We start from the raw sequence: 21,172 nt of genomic DNA, 5'->3' as shown, positions 1-21,172 counted from the left end.
AAGTTTTCAAGAGTTTATTTGTGCATACATCCATTCAAACTGGGACACCACCAAACTGAAAGTGATTAGGAGCACTCCACCAACAGAAGCTTAGAGAGAAGTTTTTGTAGAAAAGATAGGGAAACAAAGCAAGGACAGTATTTGGTTTGCTATAGCTTTCCTGGTTGCCTTATTTGGGAAATCTTAGTTGGCTGTTTGTGATTGGTTATTCTTAAATTTCATTTTCTTGGATTTGAGCACATTGACTCTGGCTTAGGTTTGGTTTGCTTGCATAGGTGACCAAGGCATTAGAGTCACCCCAGTCTAATAGTTGCCTCATTTAATTACTTTAACAGATGGATTTACGGCAAGTTTGAAAATAGAATGGGGGGTGAATCTTTAGTTTAGTTCATTGTGTGACCTTCAAGTAAACTTAATTACAGTCCTGTCCTGGTCTATTTTAGAACCTTTGGGGGAAAAACATGAAACTGCCATCTCACTGGTCTCAGAGAGGGATTCATATCAGGAGAAAGGCCAAGTGAATGAGGAAATGGGATTTTCCTCTAACCCAGGGCCTGAATTGACTTAAGTATTTTCCATGAAGCCCGATGGTTGAGAGAGAACTAAGGCTGGTCAGAGTGGGGCTCTAGGGAACAGGGAAGAGGAACTCTCAGCATCTCTCCTCACCCCAGGAAAGTTTCCCTTCTCGATCCTCTGAGCCCACAATCACCACTGTCCTCTCCAAGAGCAAGGAACTCTCAAATGATTGGCTAGATTATGAAACACAGTCTATGGGTTGTAACTGGTCACATTCACTAAGGGTGGGGTTATTATGCTACACCAAGTTATTTGGCTTGGAAGTCTCTTCTCTTCAAGTTTTTCCTTCCATGAGACTAGATGGGCAAGCTGAGATGGGAATTTCACTGCATAAGCTCGGCCATCCTGTTTTTCTCTTTACTTCCTTCCTCTTACTGGCATGTTGCATCTTTCAGCAAGAACCTTTGACTCAGTGGCCAAAAGGTGTTAAGATCTGAATTAAGGGACAATCAAGAATTCTTCTTTGGGAGTATTTAAGTTTTGTATTTAAGTTTTGAGATCCCAACTTCGTCAGAGAACTAGTACTAAGGTTTATGTCACCAGCTAATAAAATACTGCCTTAATTTTTAATTGATATTCTTCTTTTTGTGAATATCTCCCTCAGGAATCTCATAAAGAGTAGTCATTTTTGATAGTACAGGATTTGTAAATTTGGGGAACCTTGGCTATTAGGGTGACCAGTTGTGCTGGTTTGCCTGTGACTGAGAAGTTTCTGGGATACAGGACTTTCAGTCCTAAAACCACGAAAGTCTCTAACAAGTCAAGGTGAATTGATCACCCCAGCTAAAATGCCATCTTAACGCCACTAAACCCTGTGTGTGAATTTAACCCCTACTGGCTGTGCAACCTTGGATATATTACCAACCCTCTCTGAGCCTTAAGTGCCTCACATGTAGGGTTTTTATGATTATTACATTAAATTAAATTTCCCAGCATATTTCCTGGTTCATAGTAGATACCAAAGTAATACGTGCTTCTACTTAGTTTTCTTATTTTTCTTGGTACATAAGAATATTAAATGATAGTCTGAGAAGAAAACACAAGATAGGAGGAATTGAAATACTTTTCTGAATGGAAGAATTGGAAAAATTTCCTAAACCCCCTTTTCTTTTCAGCTTCCCATCCTAACATTAAACAGTATCAGGATCGGACAATGGAATGGTGAATGTATTCCATTCCTGGAGTGAACAAGGGGCCACATGTTCAAATGACTGTAGGGGTCATGCAGGGAACATAAATGAGTGAAATAGAATGAATGGGACTTGTGGCAAACAGGAAACCCCTCAGCCTTAACAGGTTGTGGCCACATGGGAAGGAGGGTCCAGTGTGCCAGATCTTACCAGTTTTTTTCTAGAGAAACCATGTGTCTGATATTTTTATGTGAAATATACCTTTTTTCATATGTTGACATCAAGTTTAGGATTTTTAAAAACAGTGTATTAGCCAATCAAAACATTCCATAGGCCTTTAATCCTCTCACTGAGTTGCTTCTTTGGGTAAGAGAGTGAAATTGGATGTTGTAATAAGACAACTGAAGAAAGTTTATTCTGGCCAGATGGAATAATCATCATTATTAAAAGGAAACCAAAGTAATTAAATGATGACTGAAAAGAAAAAAAAAAGATAGGAAATTGCCACGTTTTGAAGTTGGGTTATCTTGTAAATCTAACAACTCAAGACTAAACCTGTGGGGTTGCAAAATTGTAAAGGTAGAACCTGCTAGCAAAGCTTCATGAAATGCTTGCAAGCATTATCTGACAGATTTCAAAACAGTTTGAATATTAGTCATCACGGATATGTCTGCCAAAAAGGGTAGTGTGTTAAAAGAACATCTGCAACCCACATAAATACCCCCTGCTGAGTTAAACTCAGGAAATCAGCTTCAAAAGTTGAGAAGGCAAAGAAGCTGAAACAGCAGAGTTTTATATTAAGTGGTTGATAGACTTTCTCTGTGGGTAAAACCGTTATTGAGGAGCTAGTTTAGCCCCCAATATATTGTGTGTTTGACCTCTAGCTTTTGGTGACAAGATATTCTGAGGCTCTATTTGGACTCATCTTACTCAGTGAATCACTTACACCATATAAATTGAATACTAATTCCATCAAGTATGGGGATACTAGATGATTATTACAACCCCTGAGTTATAATAATATCATGAAATGATGAAGAACCTCACTTAACCCTGTATCTAATTGTATCATAAGACCAATAAGGCAAACGAATCATAACAATTACTAAGAAAACAGCAGAGCCTATGGTAGTGTTATCTTGATCTTTTTCAAAAAGCATAAGAATCTTAATTCAAACAGAACTAACCTGCCAAATGCAAGATGGTCTGAAGAATCATCACTTTCTGTGCCCTGGAATTCTGGAAACTTCATTGTTGGTGGCAGACTATTCCTCAGTGAACCACATAGGACAGAGGAGGTTTGTGATCCGTGGCAGATTCTGTGGGTCCTGAATGTCTGGACCAGGAGCTTTACAAAGAGAAATCCACAAATGTTGCATTACTGGGAATGGCTGTATGGTTTTTTCCTTCAAAGACACGTGTTTAGTTTCTTTTCTTTTTTGACTCAAAATATAAAAACAGCACACAGCTGTAGAGATAGGACAAAATTCTTTTTGTCTTGTGCTTTCATTTATTCTTGTTAAAAGAAAAGCAATTGATTCAGAGTTTAAATACTGCTCTTGTGACTACCAGTTATATAAAACCAGAGAGAGAGACAGTCATATACAAAATTATTTCTTGCTTCTAAACTTAAAAAAAAAATCCTTGTGAAATCATTTTCAGTCTGTCCCCATCACATTGCTAGGCTTTGGTTGGAAAGGAAAAATCTCGAATGTGAGTGAGGTTATGATTCAGGAATTGGCTTTTTGAATTTAGAAAATGTTGGTGATGTAAGGTGATCTGCTTTATTATTAATCTACAATTCACCTGTTATGCAGCTTAAGAAGACTTGTTCTAAATGATAAGATCATGACTCAAGATCTCAGAATGACTGATAGCAGGTTTGTCCGATATGAAAGTTAATTTCATGGAATGAATAATTTAAAGACAGTAAGAGTCGATGATGAAACCACACGCTGGAGTTTGAAAAGAGACGAGGCTGCTTTAAGAGAGAAACAGGAAGTTGTAACTAGAAGCCATCTGAATACTAAGCCAAGGCAGAATGCTCATGAAGTAGCAACTTAAGTGGCAGTGTTATCCTGAAATCCTCAGGCAGCCAGACCGTCTTAGGCAAACCTTGATAAAACAGTCCTTATCCAGGTTTTTATCTAAGGAATCCCGAGTAGACTGGAGAATGGAGAGACAGCAAAGGTTCATGTCAGAGAGGGACGAGTATCAGTTTCAACATCAGGGAGCGGTGGAGCTGCTTGTCTTTAATTTTTTGCTCATCCTTACCATTTTGACAATCTGGTTATTTAAAAATCATCGATTTCGCTTCTTGCATGAAACCGGAGGAGCGATGGTGTACGGTGAGTGCAGCAACTGTAGGATTGATGTGAAACTTGTTGCTTGGGCGTAATTAGAGACTTGTGCTCAGATGGCAAAGTACCGAAACTGGAGAAAACATGCTGATTGAAATGTCATTAGCTTGATGAAAGGTGCTGCAGCATAATGAATGCTCATCTCTATCCAGATGAGCTGCCAAAATTTGCCTTGTCACAAGAGTAAATGTCACAGTCATGTTCTCACGCGGCACATAATGCGAGTCTGTTGACAGATGCAGGTCCATTGTCATGTGGGGAGACAAACAGGGCTAGCTGTTTGTTTTTGTAATGATAGATATTGGGAAGTCACAGAGAGCAGCCTTCTTTCACTGGAGGGGCTGATGAGCTTTATAAAGTTCTAGAAATAACATCACTTAAACATGTATTGAGTAAATCCTTTTACATCAACTAGTTTCAAGAAGAAAACTTGCAGAAACGTATGTATTCCACCCCTACTATTGGAGTAATTTTGTTCAAATCTATTTTAATTATATGAGCATGTTTTATTTTCTTATAGTACACAAGTTTCTTTATGCAGTGCTCTTCATTTCTTAGCCTGATTTCATAATTTCTAGTTTATAGTTATTATTAGTATGATTTACTATCTATCTTCTTTTTTGGAGGGAGGGACAAGGTGTGGAAAAGAATTTAACCTTTTAAACTCCCAAGGTATTGCTCTTTCTGTGCAACTTACCATGTCATTCCTTTCAGAAAGCTTAATAAAATGTGACAGAGATTATCCAGTATGTACTCTCATCTTTTAAAGTAAAGTGTAAGACACTGGTGGTTTTAAAACTGATCTGATTTATGAAATAGTTTGCTTTACCACTCTAGCCAGATAATGGATGGGAACTTTGAACACAATGGAAACAGCTGAGGCATTGTTATAAGTCATAGTAAAGAATATACTTTTATATTTCACTTCCCTTAATTTGGAAGTCCTAAAGCCTTTTATACCCCCGAGGTTCAGGGAACAGGATCAGTGCACATTTTTTATGCTAACCATATGATGTCCTGATGATAAGAATGTACAGTCATGATTTGAGACCATAAGAAATCGGATGCCTTAACTGGATCCCACTGTGAGATACTTGAGCTAGAAGGCAGAAGTTTTAGGCTAAGCAGTGTAATTTCTTTCAGGAGACTGATGTGCTGGTCCATTCAGAGCACAGTTAAGTTCCTTTCCATTGAGGGACTTAAAAAACATAACAGAACTCTCATTTGAGGGGAAAAACTTACGATCAGGTTAAAGAGAAATAGTCAGAGAGAAGGGAAGTGACACCACCAGATGGAAAGCCCGCGGCGCCAGTCACTGCCCTTCTCCGCCATCAGCGGACCAGGCTTTCTACTGACTCTTCTAATAAATAATCAAAGAGGATATAGGATGTAATCTGAGAAGCCAGAAACAATGTAATTCTTGGCATTAAATTAAAGGGCTATATATAGTTTAGCAAAACCACACTGGTTTTAAAATTATAAACCTTTATTAGAGGGGAAGATTTCTTCACAGCCCTGAATTTGATTGAACTATGACTCATTTACCAATTTCAGCTTATCTATGATGGAGATACTATTTTGTAAAACTTTTGATTAAATTTTGGTGACCTATTAAAATTCAGACACACTTTGTACTCACAACACATAAATGTAACTTTTACTTTTTAACATGAAAATTCCCAGATTAACTTTAATCCTTAAAAACTGCATGAAATACTTTTAAGTTGTGGTTGAAGTCATAAAATATTAGCACATTTACTGTATAGCACAGGGAACTATATTCAATATCTTGTAATAAACTATACTGGAAAAGAATTTTTAAAAGATTCGGTAATATATATACATATATATATGTGTGTGTGTGTATGTGTATGTGTATATATATATATATATATATGTAAAACTGAATCACTTTGCTGTACACCTGAAACTAATGCAATATTGTAAATCGACTATACTTCAATAAAGAAGAAAAAAATTAACACATTGAGCAATAGTTGAGATAGCGTTTCTCTAAATTGCTATTCTTAAGGCAGTTTAAGCTTAAGGTTTGTGTGGGATTAAGCTGAGCTATCTGATTTCTGTCCTTCTTTTATAAATTTTTTATATGGGAGTTATTGAAAGCAAGTTCTGAAACACTGCAATGTATAAGGATTATAAAAATTATGGAGACATCTATATATATGTATAACTATCCCATTACTAGAATTTTTAGTATCCTTGAGTTATCTTGAACTGTATAAATCAGTGAAAAGACTTTTATTTTAGTGTTGTTTAGTTTTTTTATTGGCATAGGATTATAATTGTTGGAATTTAAGGAGATCTTAAAGGTTATTTTCTCTAGCCACCTCATTATACAGAGGAAGAAACTAAATCTCAAAGAAGTGAACTTCCCCCAAACTGAATAGCTACTCATGGCGGCGTCCATGTGATTTTACTCATCTACATGTCTAATAAGGTTCATGTTCATCTCAAAAGAGTTCTCACTGATAATCTCTGAAAATAGTCCATATGGATAGCACTGGTGACATCTCATATTTCTTCTTCAGGGATGATCTAAATGTTATGTCTAAAATATTATGTCATGTCAGTGATGTAATAAAATCATCTGAAACTACAACAGAGAAATAAGATGGGACATTCAGATAAACCTTTTTTGTTGTTTTATTGGAGTATAGTAGCTTTACAATGTTGTGTTAGTTTCTGCTGTACAACGAAGTGAATCAGCTATATGTATACCTGTATCCCCTCCCTCTTGGACCTCCCTCCCACCCACCCCCCCAACCCACTCATCTAGGTCACCACAGAGCACCAAGCTGAGCTCCCTGCGCTATACAGCAGGTTCCCACTAGCATGGTAAGGGGAAGGGAAATGCCAAGTGAATGAATCTCCCAGTAGCTGTAACTGAATTTGAAATTCATATACTGGGAAGGAGTCAGAGATTGTAGGTCCAGCATCCTCATCTCACAGGTAAGGAAATGAAGACTTAGAGATATGAAGGTCATGTAATTAGCCAGCAAGCTGGGCTATCTATGTATCTCTATTAAAAGATGCTGAAGATATTTTAAAATAAATAAATTCCTTCAATGATTGTCATAGAGAGAAGATGTATCTGTGAGATCCAGATGCATCCTCATATTGTTTATGCTTTCAAGATTAGTCAGATAGATTCTATTTTCCAGAAAGTCCAAAAGAATGAAATTTCAGAGTAAGACCAAACAAACCCCTTCATCGCCAGAGGATGGAAGCCATGGCTCTTGCGAGAGTTCTGCCAGGGGCCTGGTGATAATCAATGGGGAAGAAAAGAAACAAAACTATGGTTCACGTTGAACTTTTAAAACTTTTTTTTATCTTAAAGGAGATGAACACTTGAAAGTAAACTGTGCTTCAGTCAGCTCCATCTTACAGACAGATATGCTTGTAATGAAACATCTTCTAAAATTGCTTGGTCCTGTACCTGACGCTTATCAATGAATTTGACTAATAGTTCCCCTACTAGACTGACTACTGCTCTTACTCTCGTCAACTGTTTGTATAACGTTTCATTTTCCTCTGCATCAAGAACCATAAATATTTTTCTAAGGCCCTGGACTTCCTGTTTCAGCCCAGCCAGGCTTTTGCCTTTCTGTCACTATTCTGCCAATATGTGTCAGTTATCCTTTAGAAGACACACTAGATATTGATGCATTTTATCTTTATATGAGGAAATCCAATTTAAAAAACTCAGGGAGGAGTGTCTTAGGAAATGAGCAATTAAATAAAATTGAGGAGAAAAGTGACCAAACAGAACATTTAACTGCTCTTTTATAGTTATTGTTAGGAACCATTTCCACGTTGTTAACCTTATATTATATGAAGTGTTGTAGAGGCCAAGAAAAATCATGGGTGGTGTTTGATTTGACTCTGGAGTTCATTGGAGATAATTCTGATACTCCAGATACAAATAATCTATCTTTCTTGGTATCAAGTGTCCTAGGATGCTTTTAAAAATTAGTGGCAGCATTTTAACAATATTTTTGCTTCACCAGGAACAGTGGTTGTTAATTGTGTCTCATGACATTCTACAGCTCTCATTATTTCAAAATCAAAGGATTAGAATCCATAACTGGCTTAAAGTATAAGCCACGATGATATTCATTTAAATTGGACTAAAAGCTTAAGAGACTATTAATGGTCAAAATATTGACTGGCAGCAGATGGTGCACTTAGCGCTGCTCACTTAGGGCCCTGTATCCATTGCTCGTTGTTCGTAAAAGAAAAATTGCTCCTTGTTCCCTGATAGCATTAACAATTCCATTACACATCACTGGGGGCTCCCTTACTTTGTAGGACATTCATAATGCCATGCATTTGAGGGTTGGGATCTGAGTTTAGGGACAGACCAATTTAAATCTCTTAGAATTCTACCTTTGATTTCACAGCCTTATAATATAAGGGACGGTCTCCAAATACAAGGGGAAATCTTGCTCACTGTTCAGTGGGCTGAAGGGAAATTTTAAGCCACAAAGTTTAGATTTTGAATTCATTAAACTATATTCTATTAACCTATTAGACTATGTCTGATCCTCTAAGAATATATTTAGCAGTTTAATAAGGCCAATTGAGTTCACTCAACAGCCTGTTTTTCAAGATTTAAAGAAAACATAGTTACATAGTCAAGCACTAAGATTTTAAAAGCTATTTTTCTTAAAAAAATCATAAGGCATTAATTTTATCCTAGCACTGCTTGGAGATTCCTCAGGATAAAATAGGCTTGGTGGACATGGTGTGGCTCTCCCCTACTGATCTGCTTCAGTCCAGCCCTGCCTCCTTGACTGCCAGGCCCATAGGAGATGTTGACTGCCACTTCACACCCTTCTCCCTGCCTGGAAGGCCCTCCTGAGGCTTTTACTTATTCAAATGTAGCATGCTTTATAGAGAAAGCATTGGATGCTCTCTTGGGGATCTGGGTTTTTAAATCCTTATGATTTTCTCTTTTTTTCAGTAGCTAGATGCATTACTTTGGGCAAGCGATTTAATCTCTAGCCCTAGTTTTCTTATCTATAAAATGAGGAAAAAATGAAATAGATTTCACTAACCTTCCTTCCAGCTTCAAAAGTCCTTCAAAATTCAGGCCAAGACTGACATTAGCCATCAGGCAACTCTCAGCCACTCCAACTCAGACCAATAGCTTTTTTCCCCGACCAGCCTGTAATGACATCCGAGTCTTTCTCCCAGATGGGATTTTAATTAGTGTTATTTTACCATTCTTACTTCTTCCAGTCCTGCTCTGATTTTATATGGAATGCTCAGTAAATCCTGTTGAATTCATGTTAGAAAGGCAAAGAGAGAAAGTTATACCATCAGAACAGTGAGGTCTGGCTGTGGATTTGGGGATCTGTGGATGCATGTCATATGAAAACCAGAGTGGCTCTAGTTTAATTTGAAGGGATCTGCAGGAAAGGTAATTAGGGTTAAGAGCCTTGTAAAACTTGCTTTCCCTCTTAGGGGAAAAAAAGGTTGGTTTTAAGAAGCTTTGGAGATCAGGGCAAGGTTTTCCATGCTGTAAAGTGTTAGCCAAAGAAAGTTTGAAAAAGTGGAAAAAATCAAAGATGTATTGCTCTGTGTAGGTTTTTAAAATTTGATTTTAAGAAAGTAACTTCCTATATATCCTGCTGTGCTTCTGAATTACTAAGGAGCTACAGAGGAAGCCCGTAGAGCAAACTACTGTGTTGCCTCAAAGGATCCCATCTCAGACTCTAAAGGCTAATGAGTGTGCACATCAAGAAAATGAATTTTTGATTTAAACTGTTTATGGAGATATTATATATAGTCTAAATGGTTAGGCAAGTGGTAACATGATAAACTAATATTTGCTAAACATTTATTATGTCAAAATAACATATAATAAAAATAACAATATAACAAGTAACAATAATAAAAATAGCTAACACAAATAGCATTTACAGTATGAATTATGCTGTCATAAGTACTTTACATATATTAACTCATTTAATCCTCACAACAACCATTTTTTATGTGGGGAAACTGAGACACCAAAAATTTAGTAACCTGCTTAAGGTCACACATATACTAGATATCTAAGCTGGGACTCATACCCTGGCAGTTTGTCTCCATAAGGCCACTGGGTATCACAAACATGGGTGTGTTTGTGTGTGCATGTGTGTGTTGCATGGGGGAGGTATTGTCATTTTTATGTTACAGATGATGAAACCAACACTCAGAGACATAAAGTGACTTGCTGGTAACCACCAGGGCTGAACTTCAAACCCACGATCATAAAACCCATACTTTCACCTGTGTCACACATTTAGCCCTAGAAGTGTTGCTGTTACTTAATAAATGTCTATTTTGTGCCAGGTGATAGTACTTTAGAAAGTTTATAAAAGAAAGACAGAGATTGAAAGATCTAACTACATACTAACCCTCATGGCTAATCATCACCATATCCATGCAGAATAGGTCTGAGGCTCTTCAGTTTGTATATAAGGAAACAGAAACTCAAAAAATTTACAACTATGGCCAAGGCTGCCCACAATAATTGGGAGAAATACCATTTTTGGAAGCTAGTGCTCTCAAATTCTGGCCACAGTTGTCCTCTCATCAAAGTCTGCTGTTGGTATTTAACTCTCCCAGGAAGTTAGGAGTGAGGAGAGGTTGGGAAAGGGAGGTGGGTCGCTAAGTTTTCTTTTTACCTTGAGGCCTCAGAAACATTATACTGTCCATAGCAAAAAGCCCAGCATGGGAAAGGCAGTGGGAGCAATATTGTGAAAGCACATCCATGCCAAGCAGCTGGGTTGAAATGTCCCAGTGAGAGTGATGAGGCTGACCCGGAAACTACCTGCCCCAGCATCAGGGAAGGTGGTGTTGCAAGTCCACAGTGATTCTGGTTTTAAATGCCTGTGGTTGTCAGAATGGGTGGGGAAGGAACTGCAAATGCCTTATTCCTGTGGAGTGTGCAAAACTAGGCTTTCATCTAATCTGAGTTTAATGGAATTAAATTTTTGGAAGAGACTGAAGATAAAATTAATTATTCCTCTGGGCTCTCCAAGCTTGATGAAACCTGTGTGCATGAACCTGAGGTGACATGGCTTTTGATGGAGTTCTATGACTGTGATGGCAGTCGTATTGGTAGAAACTGCTGTCTTACAAGACAGTGCTTCTCACAGTAGGGTTCCAGAAGCAGCAGCAGCAGCATCACCTGAAAACTTGTTAGAAATGTATATATGTGGCCCCCAACCCAGCCTTGTTAAGTCAAAAACTTGGAGTCCAGCAGAGCAGTGGTTTAATGAAACTTCCAGAGGTTTCTGATGCACTAAAGTCTGAGAACTACCCCACTAGGAAAATGAAACATGCAGTTTTTCTGGTTTTGTCTCCTTTTCTCCTATCTTTTTTCTTTCTCACTTCATTACCCTGCTGTGATGAAGAGAGAGTTTGGGAGACAATCTCCATGTATTGGAGAGCCCCTTCCTCTTTCACTATCTAGAATACTTTGTGATGTTTCCACCTCTGGTTTGAGAAAAAATAGACTGTTCTGTGTAAACATTATAAAAGAAATCATTTTGTTTTAGTCAATATTTATCTAGTTAGATATCTCTATATTTCTTTTGTAAACTTCCTAAGATGATTTCAAGGAAGGGTATTAGCTACATATAAGCTGTGGCTGAGATAGTTTCTAGAGAAAAGTTACCTATAGTGCTATGTTAGGAATCCCGGAGTGCTGTGAAATGTGTGTGTTTGTGCATGTTGTATGCACGAGTGTGTGCATGTTTGTGTTGTCTGGTATGCACCAAGGATGGATGTGCACATCGGGCAGCCTACCATGGTGGAAGATCTCATGGTTGGGACTCTGTCATTTCGCATATGACTCTAACCTGTGAGAAGATAGAACTTTGAATGGATGAAGCATCCCAAGGTGGAACAGCTTCATGGACCACTTTCCACCTTGGAATATCATGGGATACTCTTGCGGGCAGATGCCCCAGACAGACCTGTTCTGAAATCGTTATGGGATGCTTTTCTTCAGCAAAGCAAGTTGATAGTGAGCCAGCACAAAGCAATAAATTATGTCCCTTTTAGCAACACCCACACCTTCCTTTAGTCCTTTGAATTTAGAAGGTTGGTGGGAGAGCAGAGAGGGAACAAAAGCCCTAAATAGCCAGAAGGCATTGTATATTTTTACTTTTGGTTCTATCCCTGACTAATCTCAGTGTAAAACTAAACTGCTAAAGGAAAATGTTAGGGAATGCATTTAGCATGTGAAACTCAATCCCATACCATCCCTCTAAATCAGTGTTCTGACAAAGGCTTTGATAAGATGGTAGAGGTGGATAAATATCAAACAATTAAAAGTTGTAGCGATAACACGTAATATCTAATATTTGTGAATGCTATCTTACAGTTAAATGGTGTCCACTGACTTGGCTTCCTTCGAATATTTATCACACCCTTTCCTTCTTCATTTCCACATTTGGATCCCTAGTTCATATTTTTTTAATCTGAGTGACTGAAATAACATCTTAGATTCCCTGCCTTAAAGAGTCTCCCACTATAAAAAGTCTTAAGAGTGGTAAAGAACACTCTTCCTTGGCTTTATTTTATTCCTGTCATCTTGAAATTCCTCTACTCAAATTCCTTTGCTAAATTCTTTTTCATATAAGTAGACACTATTTCTGATGTTGACTTCCTCTCCATGTTCCCACTGTATCTCAGTTCTCTCTTCTCTCTTCGGATAATTTTCTCCAAATGCTCTTTCCTCTGCCCCGAAACAGAACAAATCTGCCTCTTCAAAAGGAGCTCACTCGGTTCTTCCTCAGGATCTTCTTGGCAACCATCTCTCCCTCTTGAACACCCTCTTTTTCTCAGCTGCACTGGGGTCCTTGATCTCAGGTGCCCTAGTGGGCCACCCAAACTGCTCGATGTTCCCGATTAGCACCCCACTTATTGATTTCCATGTGCTTCTCCCTATAAAGTCCACGCCCTCTTCTCTCTCTTGCAAATCCTGTGCATCCTTAAGAAGCTCCTCTGCGAAGCCTTCCTTAATACTGTAGGGGGTGGAGTTAGTCGATCTCTCCTTTGGGGTTCTTTGGGACTTTGTACATTCACTTGTTAAAAAAAAACTGTATCTGTTAGGATGTGTTCAACTGCTAGTCACAGGAACCCTAACTCAAACAGACTTAAGCAATATGGCAATTTATTATCTCCCATAACTAGAAGTCTAGAGAAGCGTAGTCTTCAGGGCTGGCTGATTCAGCAACTGCTGTTGTTTAAAAGGACGCAGGGTTTTTTTTTTTTTCCTTTTCTCCGCTCTGCCATTCCCAGTGCTGACTTCAATGCCAGGCTGGGCGCGAGGTGGGCATGGCAGTTCCTGGTGTCCTGACCAGGCACAATAATAGCCTGAGGAAGAAGAGAGCTCATCTCTCCTCTGCCCCTCTTTTAGGATGTCAAAACTTTTCTAAGAAGCCTCCTAGCAAGCTTCTCTTCGCATTTTATTGACAGGAATAGAGTTACATGCCTTCTAGCACCAATTAGCAGCAAGGGGAATAGAAACACCCTTGGAACTGAGAGAGAGGTCAACTTACCCTGAGCACATGTGGGGAGGGATCGTTAGCCGAAGAAATCAGGGTTTTGTTGGGAAAAAGAGGGGTTAGATGCTGAGTTGCCAATCAGCAGTGTCTGATACCCTTATTAAGTTGAAATATCATATTACGTAGTTTAAGGATTTATCTTGTTTTTTCAGTAAGAGACAATACCTCATTTATTTAGATTATTCTTGGTAGCCACTCCGTGCATAGAGAGTGAAAGAACTAGAAAACTCAGTTCTTCAATCTTCATGTACTAACTACCTTTTCTTGAGGCTCCTAAATTCTCTCCAGTGTCACGTGGCACTTAAGTATACCTGTGTGACAGTCTGATTAGATGCATGTGTACAGTTGGGCTTGTTGCTTTGTGTGACTCCTACAGGAAGAGAATCTGAAAGGAGCCCTCTGGAGTGTGCCATGCAGTGTGGCAGTGTGTGTGATAGTGTGTGAACACAATCATTGGTCTGAACATAGCCAAAGAGGTTTCAACATGTGGTGTTTTAAAAACCATCCTGTTATCCATTTCATTATATATAAATATGATCATTATCTATAAAAGTAAATCCCCATCTATATTCCTCTGAGAAAATTCTCTTTAGGATAACATTTCAGCATCATGTAGAATGACTAAATAAGATGCAGGGGAACTGGTTATGAAATGCAGGCTTAATATAAGAAGACACTTAGGACACCCTTGTACCTTATTCTTACTGGAAATCAGGATCACAGGATTGGGCAGAAGGAAGAGGCCTGGTAGGATTAAAATATTTTAATATTTTATGATCAGGGCCATATTTTATTCATTTTTATAATTCCCACAAGTCCTAGAGCAAAGCCTTCCATGTCTGTAGCATGAAAGCAGAAGGAGGGAGGGAGTGGGGTTTTCTCATATTTTCAGTGTGGAGACTGGAAAGCCAGTCCAGAAAGAGGAGGCTCATATTTCTAAATGTCTCGCATTTTGAGTGCTCGTGAGGCTCTTTCCTCCTTCCTTCCTCCGTCCCTCCTTTCCTCTCCCACAGACATCACCATGTCAACTGTATGTCAGGCATCTGCTCTGAGAGTTATATTGCAAGCTCTGTAAGGACAGGAACATCACAACATTTGGTGTGATGCTCCTTACATGTGACATTTTAAAATGTCGGTCACTGACTAACTACATAAACTCAGAGGATCCTTTTCTTCTTGAATCCAAGGGAGTTTGTGGACTTGGAGAAAGTTGGGTTATAACCGCCTAAAGTGTTTGGATTTTCTAGAGAAAAAAAAGAGATGAAGAATAGCACAGCTTCTGCCCTAACCAGTCTCATTATCCAGTGGGGGTGACAAAGCCAAAGTCTACAGAGCAATGCTGAACAGTATATATCTTTATATAAAATGGAGCCAAAAAGGGTGTGGTGCAAACCGTAAGTACTCAAAGATTAGGGAGCTTAGTGAGTACAGGCTGCATCAGAGCACAGGTCCCCCAGCTGGGACTTGAGATGGACTTTGTAGGATTGTGAGGACCTTAGGGATGAGGTCTGTTGTCCAAGATCTGTCTTGGGGGTTTGTGTGCTTCTGGGGCAAGGTCAGCGTTCACTAGAAAGCAAGTTCCCCCTGCTGTCACCCTAGTTGCCCTGATGCTCAAATTTGTAGACCCAGGGGATGCATCTGGACTAGAGTTTCTGCTTGGAGAAGGTAATGCCACCAGCCGGCCAAGTGACAGAGCTCAGCAAAGTGTCATGCTTGTGAGGATACAACCTGGGGTCAGGGCTACGCACACATGTGTTTGTGGTATTGCTTTGCTGGGACAGGCTACCTCCTTTTCTCCCCGGGCAGGTAGGGTTCTGGTTCATGGCTTACCAAAGAGAGTAGTGGTTTGTGTCCATAAGTCATGGTAGACAGTTCCCTCTTTTCTTCTTCTGTGCACAAGTGGTTGATGCTCTCTTTACCCTGTATCTTTGTGGGAGTATAAAAATAACCCCTTTTCATTAGCATTTTCTTCCTACTAGCAATCCTACCTTACCTGTCACCTGCTCTCATGCAATACTGGGCTGGAGTGTGTGAACTCAACATTCTACGTTTGTGTCAGCATACAGCTAAAGCTCTGAGTGGCTGTCAAAAGCATTATGAGGCTCTATGAGTAGGTGTCTGGCCTCCAACATTAAGGATTTTCTCATTGCTACTACTGCACACAAATGGGTGGATGCATTTGTTAACCGAGTGCATGGTGAGGCTGCAGCTTCCCCACTGGCCCTTGTACTGTGCCAAGATGTTCATTCCTCTCAACCCTTGTGATTGGGGAGAACGAAGGCCAGGGCCTTCTGTCTAGTGTGTTAATTTGGGTCCTCCAAGAAGCAGATGCCGGAGAGAGATTAGCTGTGCAAAAGATTTATTGGGGGAAAATTCCTTTGAGGAAAAATGGGGAGGGAGACTGCGGCTGCTGAGCCAGCTATCAGGTCTTGGAGCAGCCCACCCAGCCCCTGTGGAGAGAGGGAAGGAGGGGAGGCTGCGTAGGAAAAGGTTTAGGCTGCGGTGCAATTCTAAGAAAGGTTGGGCAAAGCTGACGCAGAGGCTTTGAGCCACGGTGACCCTTCAGAGGAGTCCCATCTCCCTGTCTTAGTGCCCCTGCTGCGATCAGTCATTGGCTGGCTTCAGCATGACTGCAGTCATGAATTCCAGACCATCGGTCAGACTACACGCTCCTCATAGTGGGAGATCTATCTGCAAGGTGCATTTTCATGGCTATTACATCTGGTCATCTCTGGCAGCGAGCAGCTTACTCCCCTTACTCCAGTGTGCCGCTTCTCGAAGGCTGGAACCAGAGAGGTACAGAGGGCCAGGCACGGCCGTTTAGCTTTTGAGGCATTGTATGAATTTAACCACAGAAACCCAGGTACTAAGCACTTGTTATTATGACAAATACTTGTTTCCCCTGCTTGAGAAAAAACGGTGGACACTTCATGTTTACTTCTTGTTACTGCACTGAAGGCATATTGCAAAAATAAGCGGCTCACAGCTCACCCTTTGGGAATTTCAGATATTATCAAAACAGGTTCTCTCCATTCATGCCCTATGCATGTAGTACCTTGTTTCCCTTCTTTATATTCCACTTAGCAGAAAGCAGAGGTCATAGTATCATTCATGGTAATTGCCAAGTAACTCTTAGAAAACGAGTCCTTCCTAGGATTCCACTAGAGTGTTGGAAAAGTGATGTTCTTACGCAGGCACCCTAAACCATGTGCAGTGTATGTGGTGTGTCTTCCCTTCTCTTTCCTGACTAGTTTTATTGTAGTCATTTGACACTGCACATCGAAGGCTGCCCACTGTTCTGTGATGGGTCAAGTGCTCATGGTGGCTACATACCCATCACTTAGTTTTTCTTGCTGGCAAAGGTTAAGATAAAATATTTCTCACTATTATGGGGGAGTGGGCCAAATACTGAAGCAGGAACAAGTAAGGTAAAAATATTTTTGACAGAAATCTGCTTTCATTCTCACCTATTACTCTAGTTCTCTACATTACTGCCAAAGTGATAGATCTTATATGAAAATCTGACTGTTTTACTGTCCTGCCTAAAATCTTTCAATAGTTCTATATTACCATTGGGTTAAAAATAAAAACTTCTTAGCACGACAGAGGAGTCTCTTTATGACCTGGCCCCTGTGGTCTAGTTTTTCTCTCTCTTTGTCTCTGTCTCTGTCTCTCTCCACCTATTCTCTTCTTACTCCACTGCTGATTCCCTAAATCCATCAGATTTCTTAAATTCCTCTGTATTTATACATTATATTATTAGTTTATCCTAGTGAGTGTTAACACAGAACCACTCACATTTCAGTGACTACACAAGTGAAGTTAACTCTTCACTCAAGTAACAGTCCAGTGCAGGTTTTCCTGGTTGGCGGATGGCTTTCCCCCACCAGGGATGCAGACTTCTTCAGTGTGGTGACTCTGTCTACCTATAGGGCCTTTGTTTCCGCCCCATCCATATGATAAATGGGGAAAGAGAAGGGAGAAAACTCACCTACTTCTTCAGTGCTGTGGCACACATCACTTTTGCTTGTATTCCATCAGTGAGAACCCAACCAAATGCCAGAGAGCTGGAAACACAATCTCTGGCCAAGCAGCCACTTCCTGACAACTATTCTACACATTGGCAAACAAAAATCCTAGGGAACATTTATCTGTCTCTGCTGTTACTCACGTGCTGCCACCCACATGTGCAGCCTGGATCCCAACTCATTCCCTGATTCAGGTCATCTGGACAAATCTTATGTGACCTTTTAAGATTCATCTAAAGCTTTGCATCATTCACAGAGCTTTGGAGTGTCTCCTCTCTGTACTCGTATAACACAGGGTACTTACCAGCTGTCATAGCACACGTCACATTGTATTATAATTGTTTGCTTATGGATCTTCATTTTACAAACTTCAGCTCCTGTAGGACTGGGACTGTATTTTTATTTTAAGTCTATAAATGTCTGAAGCAAAATATGCACCCAACAAATGTTTTATTGAATAAATGAAAGGCCATTAGATGACTAGATTTACAAAAGAGTGGTAAAACCTCCAACCTTTGATGTTTTAAAGAGTGAAATGTGGATTTATCCTAAAACAAATACATCAATCCTAATTTTAAATTGAGGAATGTGTGGACCTCTAAAGTTTCTTTGTGATTTTGTTAATAAATCCACAATATTAAGAGAGTTCACATTTATCAGATTACCATGAGCATCCTAACAGAGTCTGTAAACTCAAAAAGTCAAGGATTGTCACTTGAGTTCAACTCTTTGCTAAGGGACTATTGTATCATTAGAATGCGTTTGGCTGCAGGTAAGCAGAAACTTGATTTTACATTGTTTGAAAAATAGAAAATGTATTATGTCACATAACAGGAAGTCTAAAATTAGGGTAGCTCCAGGATAGGTTGATCCAGGGCTCAGTGAAGGCATCCAGGGCCTGGGTTCTGTCTATATCTCAGTCCAACCATCCTCAGTATATTGACTGTGTCCTTGGACTGTATCCCCTCGAGGTCACAAGATACCTGCCAGCAAAAAGTAGAGAAACATATTACCTTGATCATATCCTGAGGGAGAGAATAAGAACACTTGTCCCCTAACCACAGTATATAAGTGCAACCTTTTAGTCTGATGGGGCTGTCTCAGATATGTGCTGATCTGTGGACCAGAAACTTTCTCCAGGGGAATTCCATCTCCTGACTGATTAGATTACTCAGTATCTCTCATGGAGCCAAGGTTTTCTTGAGCACTTGGATGGATAGAAGAGGTGGGTAGCTTTTCTCTCCAAAATCTGTGGGTCCATTAGGAAGGAAAAAAGGAGAAGTATTAACAGTGTCCATCGCAAATATTTTAACAATACAGTCTACTGAGTTGAGCTGGTATCTATGGAAGAGTGAACAATTTTCTAAACCAGGCAACGACCCTTTCTCCTGCCACCTATACAAGTTACAAATCATATATTTGAAAGCATCTAGTAATGAACATTTTAGATTACAGTTCTCCAGTGCAATTATTTATTCTTTATTTTAGGCCTTGTAATGGGATTAATTTTACGATATGCTACAGCACCAACTGATATTGAAAGTGGAACTGTGTATGATTGTGGAAAACTGGTCTTCAGCCCTTCAACTCTGCTGATTAATATCACTGACCAAGTTTATGAATATAAATACAAGAGAGAAATAAGCCGGCACAACATCAATCCTCATCAAGGCAACGCTATACTTGAAAAGGTAAGGCTCCTCCCTCTCTGGTCACATATTTTTGTTTTCCAGTATAAATAATTGCATCATATATGAGCCACCATAAGTAACGCATCCATACACATACATATGCCTTTTTTCAACACCACACTAATGGGGTGATTTAGCTAAGTGGTTAATGCCTTGATATACTCTGATTGTAAGCTCAGTTGTCTGTATTTTTTTCTAGAAGTTGGAAAAATAATGCTTTTTATTATAACTGTTTTGCAAGCCACAGTTACATTAGGTAGAAAGATAATAGTAATTAAGCTGACTCTGCCTTTCATGTTACTTGATTCAAGTTTTCACATGTTTTTTTTTTTTTTTAATTTTTGGTTGCATTGGGTTTTTTTTTTTTTTTAATTTTTGGTTCCATTGGTTGCTGCACGTGGGCTTCCTCTAGTTGCGGTGAGCGGGGGCTACTCTTTGTTGTGGTGCACAGGCTTCTCCTTGCAGTGGCTTCTCTTGTTGCAGAGCACGGGATCTAGGAGCGCAGGCTTCAGTAATTGTGGCACACGGCCTCAGTAGTTGCGGTGCTTGGGCTCAGTAGTTGTGGTGCTTGGGCTCAGTAGTTGGGCTCAGTCGTTGTGGCTCACGGGCTCTGGAGCACAGGCTCAGTAGTTGTGGCGCACGGGCTTAGTTGCTCCACAGCATGTGGGATCTTCCCAGATCAAGGCTGGAACCTGTGTCCCCTGCATTGGCAGGGGGATTCTTAACCGCTGCACTACCAGGGAAGTGCCACATGTGTGTTTTAAGTGTTGTTGTATATATTACCAGCTGGCTACGCAGTTTAAATCTCCCTTAAGTCAAAAGGAAAACGGAGGGCTTCCCTGGTGGCACAGTGGTTGAGAGTCCGCCTGCCGATGCAGGGGACACAGGTTCGTGCCCCGGTCCGGAAGGATCCCACATGCCGCGGAGCGGCTGGGCCCGTGAGCCATGGCCGCTGAGCCTGCGTGTCCAGAGCCTGTGCTCCGCAACGGGAGAGGCCACAACAGTGAGAGGCCCGCGTACCGCAAAAAAAAAAAAAAAAAAAAAAAAAAAAAAGAAAGAAAGAAAGAGCCCTGACTTCATTAAGTTGAACTCCATCATTTTATAGATGAGTAAAAGAAGAACTTAAGCCCTAAAATTGATTTAAGTCAGTGATTTACAAACTTGTCTGAATTTTGGAATCATTTGAGGCTGCAGAAAATCCTGCTGCTTGTGTTCCACCCCTGGAGTTTGTAAGTTTACTGGATTGGGGTGCCACCTGAGCTTTGGAACTTTTAGAAGATCACCAGGTGATTCTTTTTTTTTTAAATTTTTTATACAGCAGGTTCTTATTACTTACCTATTTTATACATATTAGTGTATATATGTCAATCCCAATCTCTCAATTCAACCCCCCCCGCCCCCGTTTTTCCCCCTTTCACCAGGTGATTCTAGTGTGCAGACAAGGTTGGGAACCACTGATTTTGGTCCTGTGTTGTGTTCAGGTGAATATAGTGAGGAGAGAAATGCCGCTTTTCTGCTGCTTCTCCTCGCCTCCACTGCTGTAGATCTATCAGCCCCTTTTATACACAAAGTACTTTTCTTGCTTCTGGACCTCTACACGTTATTCTTTTTGCCTAAAATGGTCTTACTCCTTCTCTTTGGGTGCCAGCCTCCTTCTTATCCCTAGAATCTTGAGATGCCATCCCTTCAGAGAGGGCTTGCCCTGTGATTTTCTCACACTGTATCCCCTCTCTCTCTTTCTCTCCTGCCCTCTCTTTTGTTTCAAAGTACTTAGCACCATATGAAATTTTATATGTATTT

The 21,172-nt window shown here is 40.0% G+C and overlaps 1 protein-coding gene across 14 annotated transcripts in view; it reads left to right on the top strand.

The window, feature by feature from the left end:
• SLC9A9 (solute carrier family 9 member A9) overlaps positions 1 to 21,172 on the top strand; it is a 685,122-nt gene that overhangs the window by 139,892 nt on the left and 524,058 nt on the right. For 7 of the 14 annotated variants that reach the window (XM_082624526.1, XM_082624525.1, XM_082624524.1 and 4 more), the window contains one exon: positions 19,170 to 19,372. In XM_082624526.1, coding sequence (XP_082480652.1) covers positions 19,178 to 19,372 — 195 coding nt within the window. In that variant the 5' untranslated portion in view covers positions 19,170 to 19,177. Of the gene's footprint in view, positions 1 to 3,724; positions 4,055 to 19,169; positions 19,373 to 21,172 lie in introns of those variants that run through there. The other 7 variants (XR_014294342.1, XM_082624523.1, XM_082624522.1 and 4 more) reach the window with 2 other exon arrangements.

Source organism: Mesoplodon mirus (genome assembly GCF_964341445.2).
Source record: "Mesoplodon mirus genome assembly, chromosome: 6".
Taxonomy (NCBI): domain Eukaryota; kingdom Metazoa; phylum Chordata; class Mammalia; order Artiodactyla; family Ziphiidae; genus Mesoplodon; species Mesoplodon mirus.
This window is presented reverse-complemented; position numbering and strand designations above follow the sequence as displayed.